Genomic DNA, 23,225 nt, shown 5'->3' with positions numbered 1-23,225 from the left:
GCGCATGCGTAGTCGGGGCCCGCGGCCCAGCGCGGCAGGCGGGCTATGGGCGGGCACAGAGGCCATGCTGGTTCCGGGGCCGGGCGGCCGGAGCCGCACATGGGCCGGCGGCAGCTCGGGGGCGGGGCCGAGGCGGTGAGTGCCGAGCGCCGCCCGCCGCCGCCGCGCCAGACGTGCCCGCGAGTCCGCAGAGCCGCGGTGCTGCTCCCGCGCTGCCGCAGGTGAGCGGGAACGCGGCCGGGGCGCCGGGCCCGCGCCGCCCTGCCCTGCCTGGGGAGGGCACGGCTGCCCTGGCCCTGTGGCCGCGGTTACCGCGGGGCCGCGCGCCGGGAGCCGCCGGGCCCGAGCGGCGGGAGCGGGGGGCGGCCGTGCTGCGGGCGTTGGGCGCGGGTGGCGGGAGCGGGGCCAAGAGGCTCCTGCGGGTGGTGGCGGTGGCGCGGCGGGCCCGGCGGGCGGCAGCGGCGGGGGGCGGGCGGCGCTGACCTTGCTGCGCGTGTCCTGCTGCAGCGGCCATGTGGCCGCGGGGCCCTGCCCGGCGTGGGAGCTCCGGCGGGCCCGGGGTGGCGGCCGCGGCCTTGTCTCTCTTCTCTCTGCCCTTGATGGCGTAGGGGGGTGGGGGAGCCTTACCCGAGCTCCCCTTGTCGCGGCCCCGTCGCTGCGGCCGCGGGCGGGCGCGGCCCCCGCGCTGAGCACATGGAGCCGCGGGCGCTCGCCGTGCCCTCGGCGTGTCCTGCGGCGCTCGGCGGGAAGCTCGGCGGGAGGCGCTCGGAGCTGCTGCAGGCCGCGCAGGGAGGCGCTGCTGCCGCGCGGGTCGCGGCCTGAGGATCGGGGATACCCAGCCAGCCCCCGTAGTTGCAGCTGCTTATGTGTCTCGATTTTAGCCAGCTAAAAAATGAAAGATTCACCGTGCCTCCTATACTTCCTGAGTCTGTTCTCCCTCTTTTCCTGTAAAAGTGGCTGTGCAAACCATAACGCCTTTGTTTTTCTCTACTTTTTTTTTTTTATATTTTAGACATGCTTCGTTTATCTACAGTACTCCGTCAGATAAGACCAGTGTCCAGAGCCCTCGCCCCCCATCTAACACGAGCCTATGCAAAAGATGTGAAGTTCGGAGCAGACGCGAGAGCTCTGATGCTACAAGGAGTAGATCTTTTAGCAGATGCTGTAGCTGTTACCATGGGGCCAAAGGTAATGAAAGATTTGGCCTTTATGTTAGCACAGATCTAGCTGAAAATACTGTAACAGAGGACAGCTGTAGGTTTCTCTCGGTGAAGCTGCACGGTTGGATTTGCAGAGCTGGAATGCAGAGGGGTAGGGGCATGGACAGGCTCCTGTACGCAGCTGTAGTCTCATATTTGTCTGCAAAAGTGGGACGTAGTGTGTGTGCTTTTAATAGTAACAAAGTAAAATTACTTGGACTCCTGTGAAAGGTACAATATATTCATTTGAACAGTTTGAAGGTTAAGGAGATGTGCATAATGTGTTACCAGCTCAATTGATAACCTGTAACAGTGCAGTAGATAATGTAACTGTCTGTGTCATGGGGTAGGTTAATTAGCATGTGGGCGGCTTGGTTGGCATTTTTTAATGGTGTTTATTTTGTTCATAAATTGTTTTTTACAAATTACAATTTTATATTAGTTTACCTTCCAATATTAGCAAGCTTTAAAGTACATTCAAAGTGTAATACTGAGTTTTCCAGCCTAAGTGAAATTTCGAGGAAATGGCACTCATTTGTGTTACCCTATATTCTGTCCTGTAAGGGAGATTTGGTTCTCTTGGTGAACCAGCTATGGTATTCTGCCTAGTCATGCAATGTGCAGTAGGGCTTGAAATGAGATTCCTCTTTTTGAGGAAGAGACACTGATTTTCTTGGGGCTCATGTGAATTATTTGTTCCTGCAAGAGCATGTGCTTCATAGTTCTTCTGAGGGCTGCTTGGCCCCTGTAACATTATCTCATTTATTTCCTGCACTTTTTTAGTGCTCTGTCATCTTTATTCAAAGACAAAAATGCCCTAAACAGAGCAGATGAAGGTTAAGGAACAAATATGTCAGGAAGCTGTGGCTACTTCCATAGAGGAATAAAGTTTAAATTTGGTTGGTTAATTTAACTCTTGGGTTTTTTGTTTTTTTTTTGATCAGGCTGCTCTGTGAATGCTGAAGCATAGTTCTAATCCACTGGCTAAATGGCAGCTGCTGATGCAACTTTGTGTAACCTTAGGGGATTTTTCTTTGTTGTGCTATTCTCCAACTATTTGTTAAAAAGAGGGGTTGTATTGCAGTGCCTGATTCTGCTTCTGGCATTGTTAAGAAACATCACTCTGGTGAGGAAACTTCCTTTGGCATTACGTTTTAAGGAACCCAGTTTGCAGTCTCACACAATCTTTTGGTACTGCTCCAGCGTGTGGAACAGAACTGGTTTGTGTGGGAGCTCAGCTTCTCAATATGCAGGGCTGTTCTAAACACTTGTGCAGTTACTGATGGTGTGTGTTCCCTTCTTCAGGAACACAGACAGGTGTGTTTCTGCTGAGATCGAGTCCTTTCATGCAGTTAGTTTTGTGTAGGTTTTGTTGTACTCCTCAGAGCTGCAAACCAAACATTTGGAATAAGACCATGTCAAAATACAAAATGAAATCAAGCAAACTAGGAGATATTATATGAAAAATGTACTGGTAGCATGTTCCTCCAGAGAGGAATTTGTTTATTCTTGAATCACTTTTATATTTAGAAGTGCAGCACAAATAAGATAGTAATATGGGACGCATTATTTTGGCATAATTGTTCCAGGACACAGAGGTAAATTTCCATAAGCTCTTGCCCAGGTTCAGCCTGAGTAACTGAAGCAGAACTTTTCCTGTAGCTGCTGGAGTGGTTGTGCTTCAGGAGCAGTGTGGCCTCATCCCTGGCAGGGAGCCAGAGCTGGTTCAGGCACTGAGGCAGATGTGGGTGGGCTCTGAGCAGGGGAGGGGCACAGGGCAGCAGCATGGGAATCCTTGCCTGCTTCTCCTGGCACGTGATTCCCCAGCCTGGGCTGGGAGGGCTCTGGCAGAGCAGGTGAGGGCACTTGTGCAGGGCTGGCTGGGAGAGACAGTGCTGAGCTGGGGCAGTTGCTCTCCCCTCCCTCCTTTAGCAGCTCCAGCTGTCAGGATAGTGAAGGCGTTTGAGGGCAGCAGTAGGCCAGAGGTGGCTCCTTGTGTTTCTGCTGCTTCCAGCTCAAACTGGAACATGATTGCTTGGGGCAGCTGTTGGCTGTTGAATTAATCTGTGAGCAAGCAATGCCCTTGTGCAGGTGCATTTGCCTTGTGGTCCCTGTATGGTTCACAGGTTCCCACATTAGCTGTGTCTGTTGGATAGAATAGTGCAGTTTCTCAGATGGATCCAAGTGCGAGCTAAGATGAGAAAAACTTGGTAACTTGCACTATTTGAGAAATTACTTGAAGTATTCTCAGCTCTGTTAATCAGTAATCAGGTTTGCAAGTCTTTGCAAGCTTTTTTCCCCCTTCCAGCACATGCAATAAATTGAGCTTTGTATTACTTGCTTTCCAATCACAATTGATGTTTATTGTGATCTGATGAAAATTCTGGAAATAGGTTCTTTGAATTGGTATATTTTAATTTTGGGGATAATATTAGCATTAGAGGAAATAACTTAATTTTTCTCTGTAAGGTCAGTCTTACTTTATTGTAGACTGTGGTATTAAGCATCATGGCTGAAGAATGGAGCCTCCCTCTGTGAAAGCATAAAGCCTTTGAGCCATTTATCTGGTTTTGGAGAGCTTTGGTACTGAAGTGTGTGCCTGAGAAGTCCCAGCTGAATGCCCTGTGTAAGGTGTTCAGCTGTGGCTGTTCAAAAGTTTCAGTTGAGCTTTGGAGAGCCACATGCTGTGAGTTGGCTTGGATTTAAAATTTGTTTGTCCCCCTAGGGAAGAACAGTTATTATTGAACAAAGCTGGGGAAGTCCCAAAGTGACAAAAGATGGTGTGACAGTAGCAAAGGCAATTGACTTGAAAGACAAATACAAAAACATTGGAGCCAAGTTAGTTCAAGATGTTGCCAACAATACCAACGAAGAAGCAGGAGATGGTACCACTACTGCAACAGTCCTGGCACGTGCTATTGCCAAGGAGGGCTTTGAGAAGATCAGCAAAGGAGCCAATCCAGTAGAGATCAGGAGGGGTAACTTTTTTTCCTGTTGCTTTTACTATTTGATCACTGTCTTTTATTTTTCATATCCTAAATTCAATTTTTTTCTGTTTGAAGAGCCATCATAAAGGGTTATGTGAAGAGATGTTCAGAAAACATCATTTTTTCTTATACTGTGGACTCTGAACAATCATTAATTTTTCTCATTGTACTACTTTACTTGCAGTCAACTTGTTGAAATTGAACTCCAGTTAAAGCCATTTCTGCATTTAATTAATACAACAGCCATGTAAACAAATCTGTGGCAAATTTTGATACCAATTTCAAAGCAGCTATTACTACTCATACAAATGACAGTATGGAACAAGAGCTATCTGGTTTTGAACATGCAAACAATGCATTTTTGCAGTGTGGACTTTTGTGTGAAAGGAGACCTGTTCCTTGTGGTGGGTTGGTGCTTTGCTTGTGTTTTCTGTGCTGTTTACCTTGTTTTGTTTGCTCAGAAGTGCTCTGTTCATCTTCAGGGGTGATGCTGGCAGTGGATGCCATCATAGGTGAGCTGAAGAAGTTGTCGAAACCTGTTACAACTCCAGAAGAAATTGCACAGGTAAGAAAAAACACACAATAAAATGCATCCCAAGTTTAGGCAGCTGTTTCTCAGGAAAGGTTTTGTGAGGTCAGCTTTAATGAAGTTACATTGTGTGCATCTGACACTGGGTACTTTTCTTTATCAGAAGTAGTCTTTCATTGCACTGCTAGAAACTACTTCAGAAGTGGGCAGATTCTTTCATCTTGGGTTTCATTCCAAAGTGTGGTCTTAAAACATAAATATGTGTACTTGGGAAGAATTTCTGGGAGCAAAGCTCTGTTGAGAATGGAAGAGATGACAGAGTACTGTGGGTGTGATAGATCTGCTGTGTGAGATCAGGTTCAGGTGTGCTGGTGGTCCTGGGTTATTTATCCCTGTGCCTGGAGATGACCTGAGTGTGAGCCCAGTGCAGAGAATCTGGCTCTGTGCTGCAGTTGCTTAGGAGCATGAGCCCTTCTAACAGAGTTTCTGCTGTCAGTGTGCTGCAGTCAGCTGCCCTGCTTTGTCAGAAATGTGAACATTGCAAATGGTTATTCTGATTTTTTTTATTATTATTATTATTGTGAGACAATATTGCATTGGGAAATGAGATTTAATGTCTTACTCTTTCAGGTTGCCACAATATCAGCAAATGGAGATCAGGAAATTGGCAATATAATCTCTGATGCAATGAAGAAAGTTGGACGAAAGGGTGTGATCACTGTCAAGGTAAGAATGGGCCAACATACAAAGTGACAAGTGACTGTCTCCTGTTAGTGCTGGCTTTTGACACATGTGATGCTGCTGCTGCAGCTCGTATTCCATAATTCCCACCATAATTCTTCCCCAGCTCCTTTAGATCAGAGTTGGATCTGTTCCCTCTTACATTCCTTCTGATTTGGAGAGAAGCACATGAAACTGATGTGGGATCCAGAGCCTTTCAATCTGTTGTGTGCAATATGCTAAAACTGTATTTCTGCTTTTGGTAGCAGATAGAGATTTTAATGCAGACTTTCTCGCATCTAAACAGGATGGAAAAACTCTAAATGATGAACTGGAAATCATTGAGGGTATGAAATTTGACAGAGGCTACATCTCTCCATATTTTATTAACACAACTAAAGGTGAGTTAACAATAAGCCATGTCAAACACCTTAGAGTGGCTTGTGTCAGAACTAATGGCACCCATTAAATGCTTTGCAATCCCTTGTGCATTGCAGCACAGCAAACAGAGCAGAGGGTCCTTCCCCATCAGAAAACTTGAACTTGGTAAAACCTTAGAGTTTTGGGTTGGTTTTTTTTCTTCCCTGCAAAGTGTTCCTGTGAACATCAGCCTGGCTTTGCAACACAGCAGAACAATGTAGAATTGAGAGTAGAGTCTTGGAAAAAACAAGTTGTCACTTTTTGTAATGCAGTTGGAAAGTGCTACTGTTGCTCCAAAGTAGGTGCTTAAGTTAAAAGAAGGTTTGGTATGTTTTTGCAATGGAATTTTTCAGATAATGTGTGTTGTTTCTGCAGGGCAGAAATGTGAATTCCAGGACGCTTACGTTTTAATTAGTGAAAAGAAAATTTCTAGTGTACAGTCCATAGTTCCAGCTCTTGAAATTGCCAATGCCAACCGCAAACCTTTGGTCATCATTGCTGAAGATGTTGATGGGGAAGCCCTCAGCACACTAGTATTGAACAGGTGAGGCTTAAAATCCATTTTTTTTTTCCTATGGTGTAATATATCTGTTTTCTTACCTGTGCCAAAGAAACAGCAGCTTCTAACATCATCATGCTTTGTATCACCTCAGACAGAACTTCAGTTGTGTCCTAACTACCTTCTTGAGAAAAGCCACCTCAGTTCATGATGGTCTCTTTGTTTGCTTGACTGTTAGAGCTGCACTGAAATAATTTGGCTTAGTAAATTAGACTCATTCTCTGAATTTTTCTGTTTAGACTGAAGGTTGGCCTTCAGGTTGTTGCTGTGAAAGCACCAGGTTTTGGTGACAATAGGAAAAACCAACTTAAGGACATGGCAATTGCTACTGGTGGTGCTGTAAGTAATGTTTTAAATAACTTTTTGGTCCAAGGAATGTTAATGTTTTTTAAGGGGGAAAACACTGCATTTTTAGGTCCTTGGCTTGTATTTGCTGGGTTGCAAGCTGTTTTGTTCTTTCAAAGATGTATCAGTAACTGATGTTGGAATCTTCCTGTTTTTTCAAAATGTAGACACTGATAGTTGCTGTGTAATACAGTCCTGGCCAACCATAAGTGATACATTCTTGTAACTGACTTAAGTCACATGAGATTTCCTTGCAGGATTTAGGTTTTTAAGGGGAAGGAGGAACTCCAAGGCAGTTGTTGGCCTTTATAAAACCAATTGTTTCACAATTGCCCGGACTGGGATGTCACAAATACAATAATTTAAAATGTTTGGAATGGACTGAATTAATTTTCTTACTATTAAACTTTGCATATAGTTGACACATTGATTAATATCCCTTTAGCTGCCCTTTTTTTAATATTCACTTTAAAATCATAGCATGATATTGGGACACCCAAAGGAGGCTGCTGAAATAGAACTTGTTGTTTAAGGTAATGGCAGCACGAAGTAACAAACCAGCAAATTGTTCTGAAGTCAGTGACATATCAATATCTGTAACTTCTCAGCATACAAGGAGATGAGCAGTGACAGGACCCAAGGAAACACCATGAAACTGTGTTAGGGAGGTTTAGTTTGGATGTCAGGAAGAGGCTCTGGAACTGCAGTAATGTGGTTACTTTGCACTGTTAGCCTGCTGTATGTGTTCATGTACCTGTATATTAAAAAAAACCTGATGCGTGGGGAACCTGTGAATTCCAGATTTTCACATAATGTCTTTCAGGTGTTTGGAGAAGAGGGTTTGAACCTAAATGTCGAAGATATTCAGCCTCATGACTTTGGTAAAGTTGGAGAGGTCATTGTGACAAAAGATGACACCATGCTGCTTAAGGGGAAGGGTGAAAAGGCTCAGATTGAAAAACGCATTCAAGAAATAATCGAACAGCTAGAGGTTACCACCAGTGAATATGAAAAAGAGAAACTGAATGAGCGGTTGGCCAAACTCTCTGATGGAGTAGCAGTATTGAAGGTATTAAGAACTTGATGAAATGAACTAAAGCTTAGGCTTCTTGAGTGCTGAGATACAGAAGAAGATTGCCAGTATGGGAGAGGGTGGGTTGGCTTTGTGGCACTTTTAGGCATTGGCTACAGAATTTGGTGGCAGCAGTGCTGTCCCAGCGGGGCTCTTGCACAGCCCTTGACGTGTGGCTTGCTGCTCGCAGGTGGGCGGCACGAGCGATGTCGAGGTGAACGAGAAGAAGGACAGGGTCACCGACGCCCTGAACGCCACGCGCGCGGCCGTGGAGGAGGGCATCGTCCCGGGCGGGGGCTGCGCGCTGCTGCGCTGCATCCCGGCCTTGGATGCCTTGACTCCAGCCAACGAGGATCAGAAAATTGGTAAGCAGAGGACTTGAAGATGTGGGGAGAAGTGGTACAAGCAGGCTTTCTCTTGTCCTGAGGCTTTATCAGGTGGTTTTCAATGAGTTTTTAGATACTTGATTTTAGGAACATCACATTTCTTTGGTGTGGTGGTCTCTGCTTTTGAGTGGGAAGGGGCTTTTTCACTGCATTGCTGACTGGACTGTGTAAGACCCAGCAGCAGTAAAGCAGCAGTTTCCCATCATGGAGTGCCAAATGTTCAGAGTTGGGAGCTGGCTGTTAAAGTCTTTGCAGACAGACAAAATCTAATAATGTTAAAGAGACTGTGTGGCAAATCAAGGGGGGAAAAAAGCTTTGTCACATTACACATAAGTATAAAGAGTAATGCAACTCGTTACTACTTTTTGTAAAGTAAAACTAAAATGTGCATGAATATCCTGCAGAGATTTCATTGTTAGCAAGTGTCAAGTAGCAGAGAACCTTTCCTCCTAGAACATCATTATAAAAATAGCTTATGTTCTTGCTTGGAGGGTTTTCTCTTTGTATTGATCTCTAGCACAAAGGCATTCCTTGGCAGTGGGAGTGGTGTTGATATCTGGAGCTCCAACTATCCTGTTTCTTGCAGGCATTGAAATAATCAAGAGAACACTGCGAATCCCAGCAATGACTATTGCAAAGAATGCTGGTGTCGAAGGATCATTGATAGTTGAAAAAATCCTGCAGAGCCCATCAGAAGTTGGCTATGATGCAATGCTTGGGGACTTTGTAAATATGGTAGAAAAAGGAATCATAGACCCAACAAAGGTAACCTAAAGATCTTAATTCTCAGCTGCTTGCTCCCACTTCCTGCGATGGTCAGCAGGTTTTAAGTTGTTTCTTGCCTATTTTTAGGTTGTGAGAACTGCTCTGATGGACGCCGCAGGTGTTGCATCTCTCCTATCAACAGCAGAAGCAGTGGTGACTGAAGTTCCTAAAGAAGAAAAGGAGCCGGCAATGGGAGGAATGGGTGGGATGGGTGGAGGAATGGGAGGTGGCATGTTCTAATTCCTGGGGTAGGGATGCATCATGAGCTGTGCTGTTGAAGACTGACAGTTCTGACTTCAAAAACTTGAGCTATCAGTGTGAGAGGATGGATAGTGACTGAAGTGAGGCTGGTGTTGAAAAGAATCACTGTAACCATCAGTTACCGGATTTCATTTAACACACGTGTAATTGTTTACAGTCATTGTCCATGCCTACAGATAATTTATTTTGTATTTTTTGAATAAAGACATTTGTACATTCCTGATAACTGGGTGCAAGATCCATCTACCAAGGTCCTGATTTGAATTTAATTAAGGCACTTGATATTCTATTTCAGAATTTCTTGGTGCTTACCAGTACTCAGAAGAACTTGGAAGCCACTGTGCGTGAGACTAGACAATTGTGTACAAAGTAGGCAAATAGTTATGTTACCTTTATGTAATAAACTGCTCAAAAGTTACAAAATGTATCACCTTCTTCATCTGCACACAAAGCCATAGTTATGGGAGAGCCTGGACAGCCTGCTGCTGCTTCTAAAATTTAGAAATTGACATTTATGCTTGAAAAAATGACAGGGCATTTCACTTCCAGAAACATTCCTTTGTCTAGAATGTTTCTCAGAAATGCAAGTGCTTTAATTTTGGTAAGAAATACCTAAGTTGAACTGCACTACAGTTCTTTGAAATATTAAACAATGCTCTGAAAACAAGGCACGTGCACTGACTTTATTTTGCCTTATCTGGTTGTCTCACATGTTGGAACAGGCCCAGTGTACCTTTGACAGTCCCAGGGGATGGGAAGTGCCCTGAGGGCATCACACAGGTAAGTCTTTGCTAAGAAAGGTTCCTTTGCTCAGTTGTAGTACCTGGTTACCTCCTCACCATGAGCCTTCCATTCTTAACCTTCTTTCTGATCAGGGGTAAGGGTTTAGTTATTTTGTACTAGAAATGTTGTTTTGCCCCTTTCTGTGTTCTTTGATCTGACACCACTGCTAATATTGTAGAGTCTTTTCTACTTTCCAGCATGCAGAACAATGGTGTGCTCAAACTTGTGTATGTTTATCTTTTGATTGCCTCAACAATCAAAATTATGTTAAACTTCAGTTCTGTACAAATGACCTTAATCCAACTGTTGCTTTCCCCAACTTCCTGTCCTTAATAAGAACTATCCTTCCACAGATGGGATATGTGACAGTCTAATTTTTAAGTAAAATGGTCTGAAACTGTTTCAGGGCTGTCTTTATTTTGAAACATACTTTCCTATGTTATTTAATATGCAGTTCTCTAGTAACCATATGGATTACATATGCTGCAGAGAAAGGACCAGCTTCAGCACCTGAAGCTTCACCTAATTTCAGTAAGGAAATTTGGTAATGTAAGGCAGTATAAAGTAAGGATTTAGAATCTGTTCAACGCTATTCACTTGGTTTCTTCAGAGACTGGCAAAGAGTATTTTGGGAATAGAAGTACTCAACATGTGTTTAATCAAGATGGCATTGTCACAGTGGGAGTATGGTATTGAAAACCCTTGAAGAATGAAGGTTTGGTGCTCTCTTGTATGATTTATAATGACAGCTGGATTTGGCTGTGCTTGCCTGTGGGAAGTGCAGGGCTTCTTGTTCCCTGCGTCCAGGGGGGACAGCACTGGTACTTGGCTCTCAAAGAGGTAACACTTGTTTTAAAGTGTTCTGTTTGCATTAGATGAGATGGAGGTAACCAAAAGGCAGTGTGTAACAGAAGGAGTGGCAAGGGACAATTTCAGCCTGCCTACTGTACTACAGATTGCAGACAGGGCCACTGGGAGACACTGGCTATAGCTGAGACTGCTGCACTCAGATTACAGTACTCCTTATGGATTTCATCCCTGAAAATGAGGGGGAAGTGCAAGAGCAGTTGCTGGTCATGTCAGGAGTAGCTGGAGACCCCTGCCTTACCTTTTGCCATTCATTTGGATTCAAAGCACCACTCCTCAATGGTTGGCAAACTCTGCCATTCTCTGGGAAGCCATTGTGTCAGTTGGCCTCTGCTTGGGCAGAGCTGGCTGAGTTGCTGCTGTGAAGTTATGTTCCCACCAAGTTGAGTTAATGTGTTACAGTGTTGAAAAACCCCAGGAGCTTGGCTAAGAAAGGGCTAAGGCAGAGCTTGGGCCGTGATTCCAGGAGCCGTTTGGCGTTTAACGGCAGCCTGAGATAGCCTGGATTACAGGAGCCAGGTGTCTGTTACTGATAAGGCTTTAAGCTGCACTTGATTGCAGTTTTTGAACATTCTGTATCTGTCTGGCTGAGCAGGTGTGTTTGGCACAGTGTAAGATCACACCCACAGCTCAGATAAGAAATAGATGCCCCAAAGAGGGAGCATGGCACTTTGTACAAACAAGTTTATAGCTGAGGTTGTTACAGTTTCCCTTTACGTCTGATGAACTTCATGCAGCATCAGCTCCCGAGGGATGCTGGTCTCTGGGCCGTGCAGTTTGGATGCTCTTCTTTCAAAGGCAGCAACCATCTGCTTCACAACTTCATCAAAAAATAGTGTAGCAAGTTTTGAGTGTAGAAGTGAACGAAATTCAAAAGAAATCTGTTTAAGAAAATAAAAGATAATTAATTTTCCTATATATACTGTTTCCTATGTATACTGTATATATACTGTTTCCTATATATACTGTTGTATATATATACTGTTTCCTATATATACTGTCTGTTGTACAAACAGACAACTATTAAAGAATCACCTCAATGCTGCAGGTAAGTTGTAGGACATTTAAAACTGAGGAATAGGTGAATGTGACTGAGAAGGAAACCCATATTCCTTCGTCTGAGGACTGTACCCCTGGGCTTTTCCATTAGAAGAATCCTCTCATTCAGTTATCTTTCACCTAATCTGTCTTTAATAAATGATTCATTACAAAAGAGGTTTGAGGTAATGAAAAATCACTGACAAACAATAACTGTTATTTGTGCACAGAATTCACCTGGGGGACAAAAGATGTCTGAAGAAAATCCTGCATGGCAAGACAGCACACTTAACAGGTAAGCTGGAACATGCCCAAGAAACTTAAAAGCATCTTGAAATAGTTACCTATTAAATACCAATATTTAAAATCAGTTTTTCCTTTTTGGTGGCAGTAGTTATTGTAGGTTCAAACAATCAGTTTAATTACTAAAACAATAGATTTGGTTTGTGTGTCACATCTCCCACCTGAACAGCTCCCATTCCCGACTTGACACCAACAGTCAATGAAATGGATTGGAAGTTAAATAATTTTTGTCATTCCTAAAAAATCAGCAGATTTAATTCCACAAGGAGCAAATACAGCTTCTCCCCAATTCCTTATGAGCAATGCATGTTAACTGCAAAGCAGTAGCAGAGAAATAATTAGACAGCCTGGCCCATTAGCCAAGTGTAGGTTCATTTACATTTGCTTGACCTCGAGCATCAGTAAAATTACCGTGCCTCTTGCAGGTCTGAGAGCTGTCATTTAGGGCATGCAGAGTTCTGCAGAGTGGGGATAAATGAGTTTGGCATCCTGCTCAGCAATTATGTCAGCCTTGAGGTATGGTATACATTAATGAAGTTTGCAGCTGGTGAAAATGGTGGTGTGCTTCAGTCTATGAACCAAATCACTTCAGAGCTGAAATCAAATAGGAAAGTTCCCTGCTCTATGTGGATGCCTCCTGGAGTCAGGCTGGCACAACAGGATACAGCAGCTTGTGGGAACCAGCATAGCCTGAAACTCAAATAACGTTTTATAAAGCAAACAAACATTCTTGAAATCAAAGTTTTCTCTTGAATATCTGTAATTGCAGGGCCTCTTTTGAGGAGTTTGTTGTGAAATGCTTATCACCTTTGCCTGCACGTGCCCAGAGGCAAAGAGCAGCAGGGCAGTAACTGGCAGAGGTTAAGTTCAGTCAACTGCACGGGCTTTGCTGCCTCAAAACAGGGTAAGCAGTAAGATGTGTTGATACTGTTCCCCCAAGAAAATGAAAATGTCCATATCCAGTTCAGTTTTGATTCCCTTTAACTGAAGTTCTTGACCTGAAATGTCAAAATGTGGTTTTGGTTTGTGTAGGTAGGGTGCTGTTTTCTCACAGAGCCCATACTTTGTAGGGTTTTACCAGTTGTTTAATTAAAGTTTTTTAACTGATTTATGGCTTGGGTTAAAAGATAGCTTATATACTTTAGTAGAAAGAACTGACATTTATTTGCCTAAAGAAATAAAAATAACATGAGCACATAACATGGAAACAATTAAAAATGTGTTTCTTTGAGTGCCTGTACATTAATTTTTATTGTTGAACTGTATTAAGTGCAATACAGTAACAAGCTGAAAGTTAATAATCCAAGGAGATTAATGTGCTAGTTTAAAAATACTCCCAAAGCTATTTCCTATTTACTGAAGATAATTTTCAAAGCAGAGCATTCCAGTAGATGGCAGCAGGATTACCCCATCTCTGTGTACTTTTGCAGCCTGTTACAACCCTCAGCTCAATGCAACACCTACACTTCGTTATAAAATCTAAGAAAAAATGTGATGGCAGACACAGATGACCTGGAAAAGTAGTAACTCAAATGGAAACAGCTTTTCTGAGAGTGAAATCAGGCTAAATCAGGTACTAGATCTAAAGAGTAATAGTTTTTGGCTGCATTGATATCCCATCATAGATTAGAGACAGCAAAAATCTGTTACACTTGTATTAGAGAAGGAAGGAGTAAAGCTTAAAATACATGAAAGAATAAAACTAGAAGACAGGAAATTAAACTGACCAAACTGCAGACCAAACAGGACAAATGGCAGAACACTGACTTTCTGGTACCAAGGGCATTTAGGTTGTAGAGTGATTAAAGAAAACAGCAAAGTATATTTGGCATTTCTCCTGCATTTGACAGTCTAAAACCTTCAGTGTGTTTAGAACTGTAGGGTGAGAGGTGCCCTGCAGGAGGGGTGTCCTAGACTGCTTCATGATACATGGACACCTCACACAAGGCTGCTGTCTCTGAAGGATACTGAAGTGGTTTCCAGCAGTAAAGTTTGCAAAATATATTTGGACAGAATTGACTGAAGTTAACTTGTTTTCTGTGTATAAGTGCTTAAAGAAATAGTACAGGCATTTAGAAAGGACCCCTCAGCTGAAGATGAGTGTTTCTATGTGCTGCTCCTAGCATGTGGTAGTTTTAATTGCCATACTTACTGAAAAATCCAATGTACATGTCCTTGGATAACCAGGGATACCAGGGCTCAAACGCCACACTGTTTCCAAGTGATTAAAGAGTTTTCCATCTGTGCATGAGGCCTAAAATAAAGTTTTAAAAATCACGCTACAATTAGACTTTGACAAATCTGACAAACAGGTCTTACTGCAGCTTGACCATCACTGTTAAATAGTGATGGTCATAGCATAATTAAAACTGTTCTTACAGCATAGCCAGCATGAGATCCTACATGCACAATTATTGTCAGTTGTCAATTATGGCAAAATAACTGAAGTCCTTCCAAGGCAGAGGAAAAAATGGTATGTTGAGTGTCATAAAACAGATCTGTGGCACGATGCACAGGACATCCAAATATATAACCTCAATTGTCTTGGAATTTGTAGAAAAAACTTCTGCAACATTTTTTGGGTCTTTTTTTTTTTCAGGTTCTTATTCTTATCCCAAGGAGCTCTGCTCCAACAGACTGGCCTCAGGGAATAAGTGTTGCTCAGGTTGGAAAGCTGTGGTAAGGTGACTCATCTCAAAAGACTAATCACCAGCACAAAAACAATTACATTTCTCTTTCCAGGATTGAGATAATGCATGACCTTGCTACTTCTACATCAGCAAGGGAAGGAGTAGAGGGAAGATTAGATACAAAGAGCTGGGCCTACTTTTCCCTACTGCTGTCAAAACAGCAGGAAAAATGGGAAAACCATGTCCCCCTTTTTGCACTCTTCAAGTAGCAAACTCACTCCATGCTTTCCTCTTCGGCAAAAGCTGCTTTTCCAATCTGATTTTTCCATTGTTTAAGCCCTAAAAAAGGGAAACCTTAAGCAACAAACCCATTCCCATTTTGTGCTTGAGCACCACACAAGGTTCCTTTGCCTGGAGTTACTTGAGAGGACAGTGAAATAGTCCAAGCACAAAATCACTTCCCTAGAAATGTTCCTGCAGTTCTGTGGACATAATGTAAACCTCTAGGAAAAGTAATTGCAGCAGAGAAAAGGCTAATGAGTCTCCGGGGAGGAAATCTGCAGAAATGGCTTTCCTCACCATTTTTGTGAGGCTTTTTTCTGAGACAAGAATGCTTCTTTTGAGTGAATAAAGAGAGAAAAAGAGTTGGTAAGCCAATCTGATATCTGTGTGAAAGAAAAAAGCCTGTCTTCTCAAGGAGCAGTAGAAAAGGAGAGCTCTCAGCATGTAAATCACAGATTTTCCATTATAGCTGCTCAACCCTTTTTAATAAAGGGAGAAAAATCTTTTTTTCTTTCCAGAATCAGTAAAGATATTGAATAAAGGCATTCTGTATATTCCTTTTCCAATTTACAACTCCCCCGTACTTCAGAAACTCATTTTCTGTTAAGTGTCTCTTATAGGAAGCCTAGAAAAGAATAGTGCAATAAGATTTTCAAACAATTATTTTGAACAGCAATCAGCTGCTATAATTTCCACTAATTATTCCTGACCAACCAGGATCTGCCAAGGGAGAAGCAGTTTTGCTATAAGGAAATTGTTCTGAGCCATTCTTTACCAAAACAGATTTGAACATTTTAGGCAAACAAATAGAAGATCCAGGCATCATTTAAAATATTTTCCTTGACACTTTTCTCTTAATTACTGTTCTTGAAAAGCTGAACAGATAAACATAACTGCTTCTCTTCTAAAAAATTAAGTGTGAAAAAATTTACTTTAAATCCACACTTCTGTCTTCTCATCAGTATATTGAATAATAATCTCTTCAGGACATTGTACTGAAGCTTAGCACTTTTTTTGAGGCTTTTCATATTAACTAGTTAAAATTGTGAGAAGAAATGACAGATAGGAAGTCCATTAAGGCATCAGAAGCTAGAGCTGTCAGAACACTTTTAACTGAGTACTTACATTGCATTCAGAGAGGCATGGACAAAATTTAAAAATAAAGAAAAAAAAAGGGAAAAATGTTAATATCTTCATTTAATGGCTGCCAGCTTTGCCAATAAAGGTAAATTAAAAAGTGATTCCCTCTCCTCCCTCTTGTGGCAGGTTATATTTTAAAACATATTCAAATTCTCCCCAGTTTATATAAAGTCTTTAAAGAAAAGCAACACAATTTTTGAGCCACACAAAGACCTTCCAGCATCGAAGCAAGATTCCTGGAATATTCAAATTTCAACAAACAAAAGTTAAGGAAAATTATGGTTAAGAGAAAAAAAAATGCAATTACCTTAACTAAATGTGGTCTCACTAGGGTTACAATTGATGTGTATCTCTCTACTACAGGAGGGAATCCTATTTCTAGTTGTGCTTTGCAGTACCCAGATCGCTTCGAGAGTATGTCTGACTTTTTACACCAAGGAACAAAGAGTTTGTAATTCTCCACAACAGCAACAACTTCATACATTTCCTGCATGGAATACCTGGAAATGGACACATGAACATTACAGTTACAAGGTATTTTAACTTCAAACTCAGTATTAAAAAGTTTCAAAGATGGTATACGTGGCATAGGCAGTTGAAAAGTAGACATAGTCACTACCACTTGATTTTGGAAATTGAAAATGCAACTTTGCAAATTAAGAGGAAAGAAAAGTAATACACTAGTAATTGCCTTTGCATAAATAAGCAAAATCTCACACACCATCCAGCAGTAATGTTAGTGAATAATGAACCTAGTGCCTGCTACTGTCTGCAATATCAGGTAATCCTGCATATACTTCAAATGGAAACACTTTTTCAAGCACAGCAGTGTCTTTGTTTTGGTAGATCTTGGACATTCCACAAAGAAGAAAAAAACCCAAAACCCACACTCCATGGCTCCAAAGACAAGATGTACCAAAAATCAAGTACTATAGTTCATAAGGTTTAAACAGAGGAGCACTATGTTATTTTAGCCCAAATAAAAAAAGCTTAATTAAAACAGAGATGTAATGGAAAAACCTTCCAGCATCACACAATGGCTGATGTTGAAGGGACCTCATTTTGTCCAACACACTGCTCAGGCAGGATATTGAAATCAGATGAAACAACATTAAAGCAACTTTTTAGCTGATTCTGCTGTAATGTGGCAAAGTATTAAACCTAGCTATAGTTTTTAATTTTTCATTCTGACTCTGAAACAGAAGGGATTAAGCATGTGCTTAATTTCCTTTAAAATGAAGCATATGTTCAACAGCACTCAGCAGTGAGGACTATTGGACAAAGGCCCTTTTAAATGACTAGGCAAGATCTGTTGCAGTTCAAGAAGTACCATAAAAAGGAATATTAAGTATAGTAAAAAAAATGCTAGTAAATAGTTCATACTGTTGAGGACCAGAGACTGGGGGCAGATCCAGTATCATTAAATGAACTGAGATTTTCTCACCATCTCTAAGGCAAACAAGACTCAAAATCTTTTTCTGTGTGAAGTTTCTTCATTACAGAACTAATTATTTTTCTTCTTTTAAAGAAATAAGATCTTGAGAAGTATAATGTAAGTACAAATGCTAGCATGCATTTGGGAGAGAATGGAACAGTTTTCACACCTGTTGATTTATTCACATTTTACTAGATGAAATTATTAATGTTAATCTAATGATAATTAATGTATTCATCCATTTCAAGGTTGTTTTTGTTTTGTCATGGAATAGAACAGTTATTTCTGATGTTTTTTGCTATGGGCCAAGAGCTTTTGGTTCCTACATTTTTTATACCCAATTTCAGACTGGTAAACCTGATCTCTACAAATTGTGAAAGTCAAAACTCCTTTCTAGGTTCCCAGAGTCTTAAGGACGTCTGTCTTCTGGGATACTCAGTCTTTTGAACTCCCAGTGTCTTGGATTAGTTGCAGCAAATACAAAATCAATAAGCATTTAAATTATCTTTCCACAGTTTTATACCAACCCTATTATTCTTCTTTCAGAATATTCTTTTCTTTTATTTATTAGTGGTGTGGCAACATTGAAGAAATTTCTTGAAAAGGTATGGCTCATTATTGGTCCTTGCAAAGGAGAAGTTCTGGTCATCAGAATACCACAAGAAGCCAAGTGCCTGAAACAGGGAAAATGCTTTTAAATGTATTTCATATCAGCAAAATAAACAACAATGCATTCAGGTAAGACAAACACTCTTGCATAACATTAAAGAAAATGTCAGCTAGATGGAAAAACAAAGGCTCCTAACAATATGCAAACTGTCAAAAACACAAGGGGCACCTTTTTTTTTTTTCCTCTAAAAGAAACTAAAAATAGCCACCAGTTATGACAGGAGTCACTGGCAGAGTGAAATACAAGAGGCCTCACTAACCACTGGCTGCATGACAGCTTGAGTTCACTCAGGTCTCACATGCATTTAGTCTGCAGAACAGACTTTCTCAATAACAACAACAAGGCGTAATTTGCAATACTTCACCCTTTTGGAGTACACAAAATAGAGAAGGTTTCGCTTGGAGACAGAAAGCTGAACTCTGCTATAATCCCTCTGCTGCCACCCTTATCCTAAAAGTACAATTTCATTTTGAAAGTCCTTTCAGAAGGTGCTTTTTTTACCCAGCTTTCAACATTTCTTCCAGAAAATATCAGCAGGGATATTTGAACCTTTGAACCAGCAATCTTAGATTGTACTTCAGTGTTCTCTGTGAACATCTACACTAAAAACTAACAAATATTCATCATGTTTAACAGTTCTGACAAATTACTGATTTTTCTCAGATCAGGTCAGCCAAGATGGAAAATATTGCTTCAGAAGCTCTGAATTTTGGCACCAGGAAAGTAAAAATGCCACTATTTGCCCTCAGTGACTCTGCAAACATAAGCTAACGAGTAACCCAGGTATTTTACTGATCTTCCTCTAATTATATAATCAGGACTCTACTTCTGAATTCACGTGGTTAAAAATGGAGCCAACCTCTTTTACATAATGCCCTTTTTCTTTTTTTTTCCGCCAATCGCCAAATTAGTCAGCAAATTAATTACCAGTTTTGAATTAAATTCAATTTAAATTAGCAATATGTTCTTTAAAAATCTGCATAATTTAGAATTCTGATTAAATACAGTAGTTACTCATGACCAAACACATCAGCTTATATGGTCACTGTATTAGGAGTTGGGTAAATAATAAACTGGTAGTGTTTAGAGGAAAATAATTATCATTAGCAGCTGGTTAGAAACAATCTGTACAGACTTTTTAAAAACCAACTGTGCAAGTGGGATATCAAGCATGATGCCTGAAAACACATTGTAATCACTGCAGTTGAAAATAAATGAAATGGGACAGAAGTATTGTGTCAAAATTAAGAAAAGATAGGTCCGCTTTAAAAACCTTTGACAACTCTGCAAATGTTCATAAAAGTATCTCAAGGGATGTGGACAAAGTAGTTTTTTTTTCCAGGCGGAGCATACAAGACTGTTAAGGAAAAGCTTTGGCAGGAATGCTGGAATGGTGCCAGTAACATTGTAGCTGCCTCTACCAGATTCACTGAAGGTGTTCACATGTTTGGATCAGACCTCATTCTGTACAGCTGATTTAAATTCCAGTATCTGGGGCTATGTACAGGACACAGTCCAAACCAGTCACCAGGGTTTGTCTCTTGGTTTGTTTTTTATTGTAATGTTGTGCCAGTCTATTGTTTCATGCAGTTTTATCTAAACTTGTTTCAGCCACAGGGCTGAAAAACAATCCCTGCAAATAATCTCTCAGCAGCTGAAAGACAATGTCCTTTTTACAATTACAGAGCCATTTGAGGAAGGCAAGGTTAAGAGGTTACAATGCTAACAAGTGCAGAGAGATTCCATCCCTCTCCCAGTTTTATCTGAAGAACATATGCTTTGAGAATGTGCTGGGCTGGATCCCAGGTCAGGAAAGCAGATCTCTTGAAGAAATCCCTTGGTTTCCATGGAGTGTCACACATTTTGTGAACCTGACCTGGGCCACTGAAGAAAAATCCAGTTCATTCTAGAGCTCAGACACACCTGCCACCTCTGTATTTGTCCTCTACCAGTGACAGAACCATCTCCACTCACTCCTTCCACTCACTGCTTTCTCCCTGAGCACTTGAGGACTGACCACCCAAATCCCATGACCTGGAAAGGAAGCATTTCTAATGTATGACACGCACATGTAAGTGATTCATATTCTGTGATTTTTTTTTTTTTAATAACTCTACAGTTTTCTGCCTGATGATTAACTATTTTGAAAAAACAGCTCCCTTAACTTCTCAGTGTAAAGACTGAAATTAGTGCCAGAAGCATGCCTGAGCAAATGTGTTTACTGTAACCCAACTGATACTTTCATAGGGTTAGTGATATCTGATTTTATGGTCTGTGAGACATGAGTTGATCCCATTCAAATTCTTTGCCAACAGCTGTTCATATCCCAAAAAAATGAGTGTACCAGCAAGTGCCATCATTAGCATCTCAGTCTGAATAAGCACATGAGACTAATTTACCACCTGAGCCCTTGAAGCCTGCTACTGAGCACAGTGAGGTTCTGCCAAGCTGGCAGCAGGTAGAGTGCATTCAGGGGACAACTGCAGCAGTGAAGCATCCCCGGCTCCAAGGCTACAAGTAACACAGCAATGGGTTTGATCCAGCTTGTGCTTGCCTAAAAGCAGCTGCCAAGATCCTTGCAGCTTCCACTAGAAACATTTTTAAACTTACTTTGCAATCAGTTACTTAATGGGTGTCCTTATATCAAAACCCTTCCAGCAATTGATTTTGCCCTGGAGACTCTAATAAATTACTCTTTAAGACAGAAATTTTATTTTTTATTTACCAGGACTGCGCAAATTTAATTTTGCAAACACAACCCTAAGATTATACCACAAAGGATATACAGTAAAAAATATGGTCCAGCGTTACATTATACCACTGCACAGTAAACAGTTTTGTCAAATGACTGCATGAAATTTGACATCGTGAGCCAATCTCTATTCCACTTTTTGACAGTTTTTATGAAGATTGGACAGAGTTTGATAAAGAAACACAGCAGTACTGCCATAACACTGGCAACAGGTGAAACTTTTACACTAGGATTTTCAAATCGCACTCTCATCTGCTTTCTTTTTTTCTTTTCAGTTCCAAGGTTAACTCGTCCCCAAAGCCCATTGTTTGTCTCAAGCTGTTGCAGCCAGCCTCACACGTGCTTAGGTGAGAAGGAACGTGTTGCACTATCTGAAGGGAAAACGTCTTCCTCAGTTTTTAATTCCTTTGAGGGATTGCTCACAACTCTGCCACTGTCTCGGGCAAAGAGGAGGCGAGTTTCTAGCCAGGAAACCGGCCCCTCTGTGTCACGCCCGCGGCCACCGCGCCTCGCCCCGCGTACCTGGCGGCGGCCCCTCCGGCCAACGCCCTGCCGAGCGCCGCGCCGCTCCGCGCCATCCCGGCCGCGCTGCTGTCGCGCCTGTCGCCTCAGTCGCGGCGCGGGGCCGGCCCGCCCTGCCTGCGGGGGCGCGCGGTCACGGGACAGCGCGCGCGCCCGCGCCGCTCCGCCTGATTGGCCCGGCGGCGCGCGAGCCCCGCGCGCGGCCATAATTGGGCTGGAGCGCGGGAGGCGCCCCCAGCGAGCGGCGGGAGCGGCCCCGTCCCCGTGACCGTCCCCGTGTCCGTCCCCGTGTCCGTCCCCGTGTCCCGCAGAGCGCCTGACCCGGCCCGTCCGCGGGAGGAGTCGCTGGTGCTCGTCCCGCCTCTGCTCGGTGCGTGCTCAGGGTTACAGTCAGCAGCAGCCGCTTAAACAGTACGGCCACAGAGCTGGCTGAAATCACCGGGCACCGTTGGACCTCAACCTGAAATAATTAAGTTATTAATTAACGCTTTCTCGCAATTCACCTTTCCAGTACAGGCTCTCTCAAGGAAAGCGTGTTTACAATTACTCTGCGATTGGAGACCTACTGTTTAAATGTAACTCATCACACCTTTCATTTTATGTAATATGTGTTACACATAAATTGTTAAAAGGTAAGGCTGCAAAATCTATTTCTGTAAAATATTTGTTTGGTTTTAGTTGCTGGAAGAGAGAACTACATTTGCTAACTTGGATAGGAAGAGTGGCCCCAATTAATCCTTAACACCAGAGGGATGCAAGACATTTCTGATACACTAGAAAAAGATGTAGTGTAGGACCACACAGGTTGCTTTTTTTTTTTTCAAATGCTATTTTTTGTAACACTACCATCATTAGAAGGTTAGGTTTAAATTCTGATTATGAGGTTTATACTATTAAAATAATTAAGAATTTTAAGGAACTCCTTTCAGTGGGCAAAGAGTCAGTCTTCAATGAGGAGAGCATATCCCCATGTAAAAAAAACCCAACATATTTTATTTGTTCTGTTCCTATAGATGAGTGAAAAGAACAGCTGATTTGGTATGTTCCTTAGGCAGACAGAGATATGCTGAGGAAAGCAAAAATATAGCCATCGTGTTCCTGTTTTTAAATGAGTTTTGAATAATATTTGCCTTTGAAAGATCTCAAAATATCTCACAATTATACATGTAGGCCAGGAAAATTTATTTACAAAAATGGATGATTAATCAGGATATAAAATCACATAAATTTTCTCATATTTCATATAACACCAGTGAACTTGGTGTTAGCAATAATTGAAGTATTTCACTGTAAACATATTGTATAAAGGATTAGACTTGCCAGATCTTCATAAGGTTTCGGTGGACCAAAAAATCCAAAAGTGGTTTAAATCTCAGTGCATATCTCCCCACAGCTAGTTTTGAAATCCAGCTGCTCTGTTCTTACTCTGTCCCATTTCCAAAACAGTACTGTCTGTATTTATTTAATTGCTCAGGAAGAACATGATCTGCACTAAACCATGTTTAGGGCAGGCTGGGGAGGGTCTTCCAAAAAAATCAATCTTTCAAAGTGTTTTTTAAC

General features: G+C 41.9%; 2 protein-coding genes across 2 annotated transcripts; one reads left to right on the top strand and one right to left on the bottom strand.

Annotated features, from left to right (window-relative positions):
• The first annotated feature begins 83 nt into the window (after window positions 1-83).
• Window positions 84-9,910, top strand: HSPD1 (heat shock protein family D (Hsp60) member 1). Its single transcript, XM_079311434.1, has 12 exons — window positions 84-221; window positions 1,013-1,188; window positions 3,925-4,177; window positions 4,669-4,751; window positions 5,346-5,441; window positions 5,743-5,836; window positions 6,231-6,399; window positions 6,654-6,753; window positions 7,583-7,828; window positions 8,022-8,196; window positions 8,804-8,982; window positions 9,070-9,910. Exons 2-12 carry the CDS (start codon window positions 1,015-1,017, stop codon window positions 9,220-9,222), a joined length of 1,722 nt encoding a protein of 573 aa, XP_079167560.1. The 5' UTR covers window positions 84-221; window positions 1,013-1,014; the 3' UTR covers window positions 9,223-9,910.
• A 1,652-nt stretch (window positions 9,911-11,562) lies between these two features.
• On the bottom strand, window positions 11,563-22,093 carry COQ10B (coenzyme Q10B). The gene is made up of 5 exons (XM_079311444.1): window positions 21,666-22,093; window positions 18,249-18,395; window positions 16,594-16,786; window positions 14,387-14,488; window positions 11,563-11,774 (listed from the first exon to the last, which is right to left on the bottom strand). The coding sequence occupies exons 1-5, from the start codon at window positions 21,719-21,721 to the stop codon at window positions 11,607-11,609; spliced, it is 666 nt and encodes a 221-aa protein (XP_079167570.1). The 5' UTR covers window positions 21,722-22,093; the 3' UTR covers window positions 11,563-11,606.
• Between the last annotated feature and the right edge of the window lie 1,132 nt (window positions 22,094-23,225).

This window comes from Erithacus rubecula (genome assembly GCF_903797595.1).
Source record: "Erithacus rubecula genome assembly, chromosome: 8".
In the NCBI taxonomy this organism is placed as follows: domain Eukaryota; kingdom Metazoa; phylum Chordata; class Aves; order Passeriformes; family Muscicapidae; genus Erithacus; species Erithacus rubecula.
The sequence above is the reverse complement of the archived record's forward strand: the minus strand, read 5'-3'. Positions and strand labels throughout refer to the sequence as shown.

Bases quoted from the DNA above. Each gene is read 5' to 3' on its own strand.
- COQ10B (XM_079311444.1), bottom strand. From the start codon at position 21,721: ATGGCGCGGAGCGGCGCGGCGCTCGGCAGGGCGTTGGCCGGAGGGGCC. The intron at 14,489-16,593 runs GTAATTGCATTT...ACTTTATTTTAG, and splicing joins TGAGACCACATTTAGTTAAG to GCCTCATGCACAGATGGAAA. The intron at 11,775-14,386 runs GTAAGTATGGCA...TTTCTTAAACAG, and splicing joins CATGTACATTGGATTTTTCA to ATTTCTTTTGAATTTCGTTC.
- HSPD1 (XM_079311434.1), top strand. From the start codon at position 1,015: ATGCTTCGTTTATCTACAGTACTCCGTCAGATAAGACCAGTGTCCAGA. The intron at 7,829-8,021 runs GTATTAAGAACT...TGCTGCTCGCAG, and splicing joins ATGGAGTAGCAGTATTGAAG to GTGGGCGGCACGAGCGATGT. The intron at 8,197-8,803 runs GTAAGCAGAGGA...TGTTTCTTGCAG, and splicing joins CAACGAGGATCAGAAAATTG to GCATTGAAATAATCAAGAGA.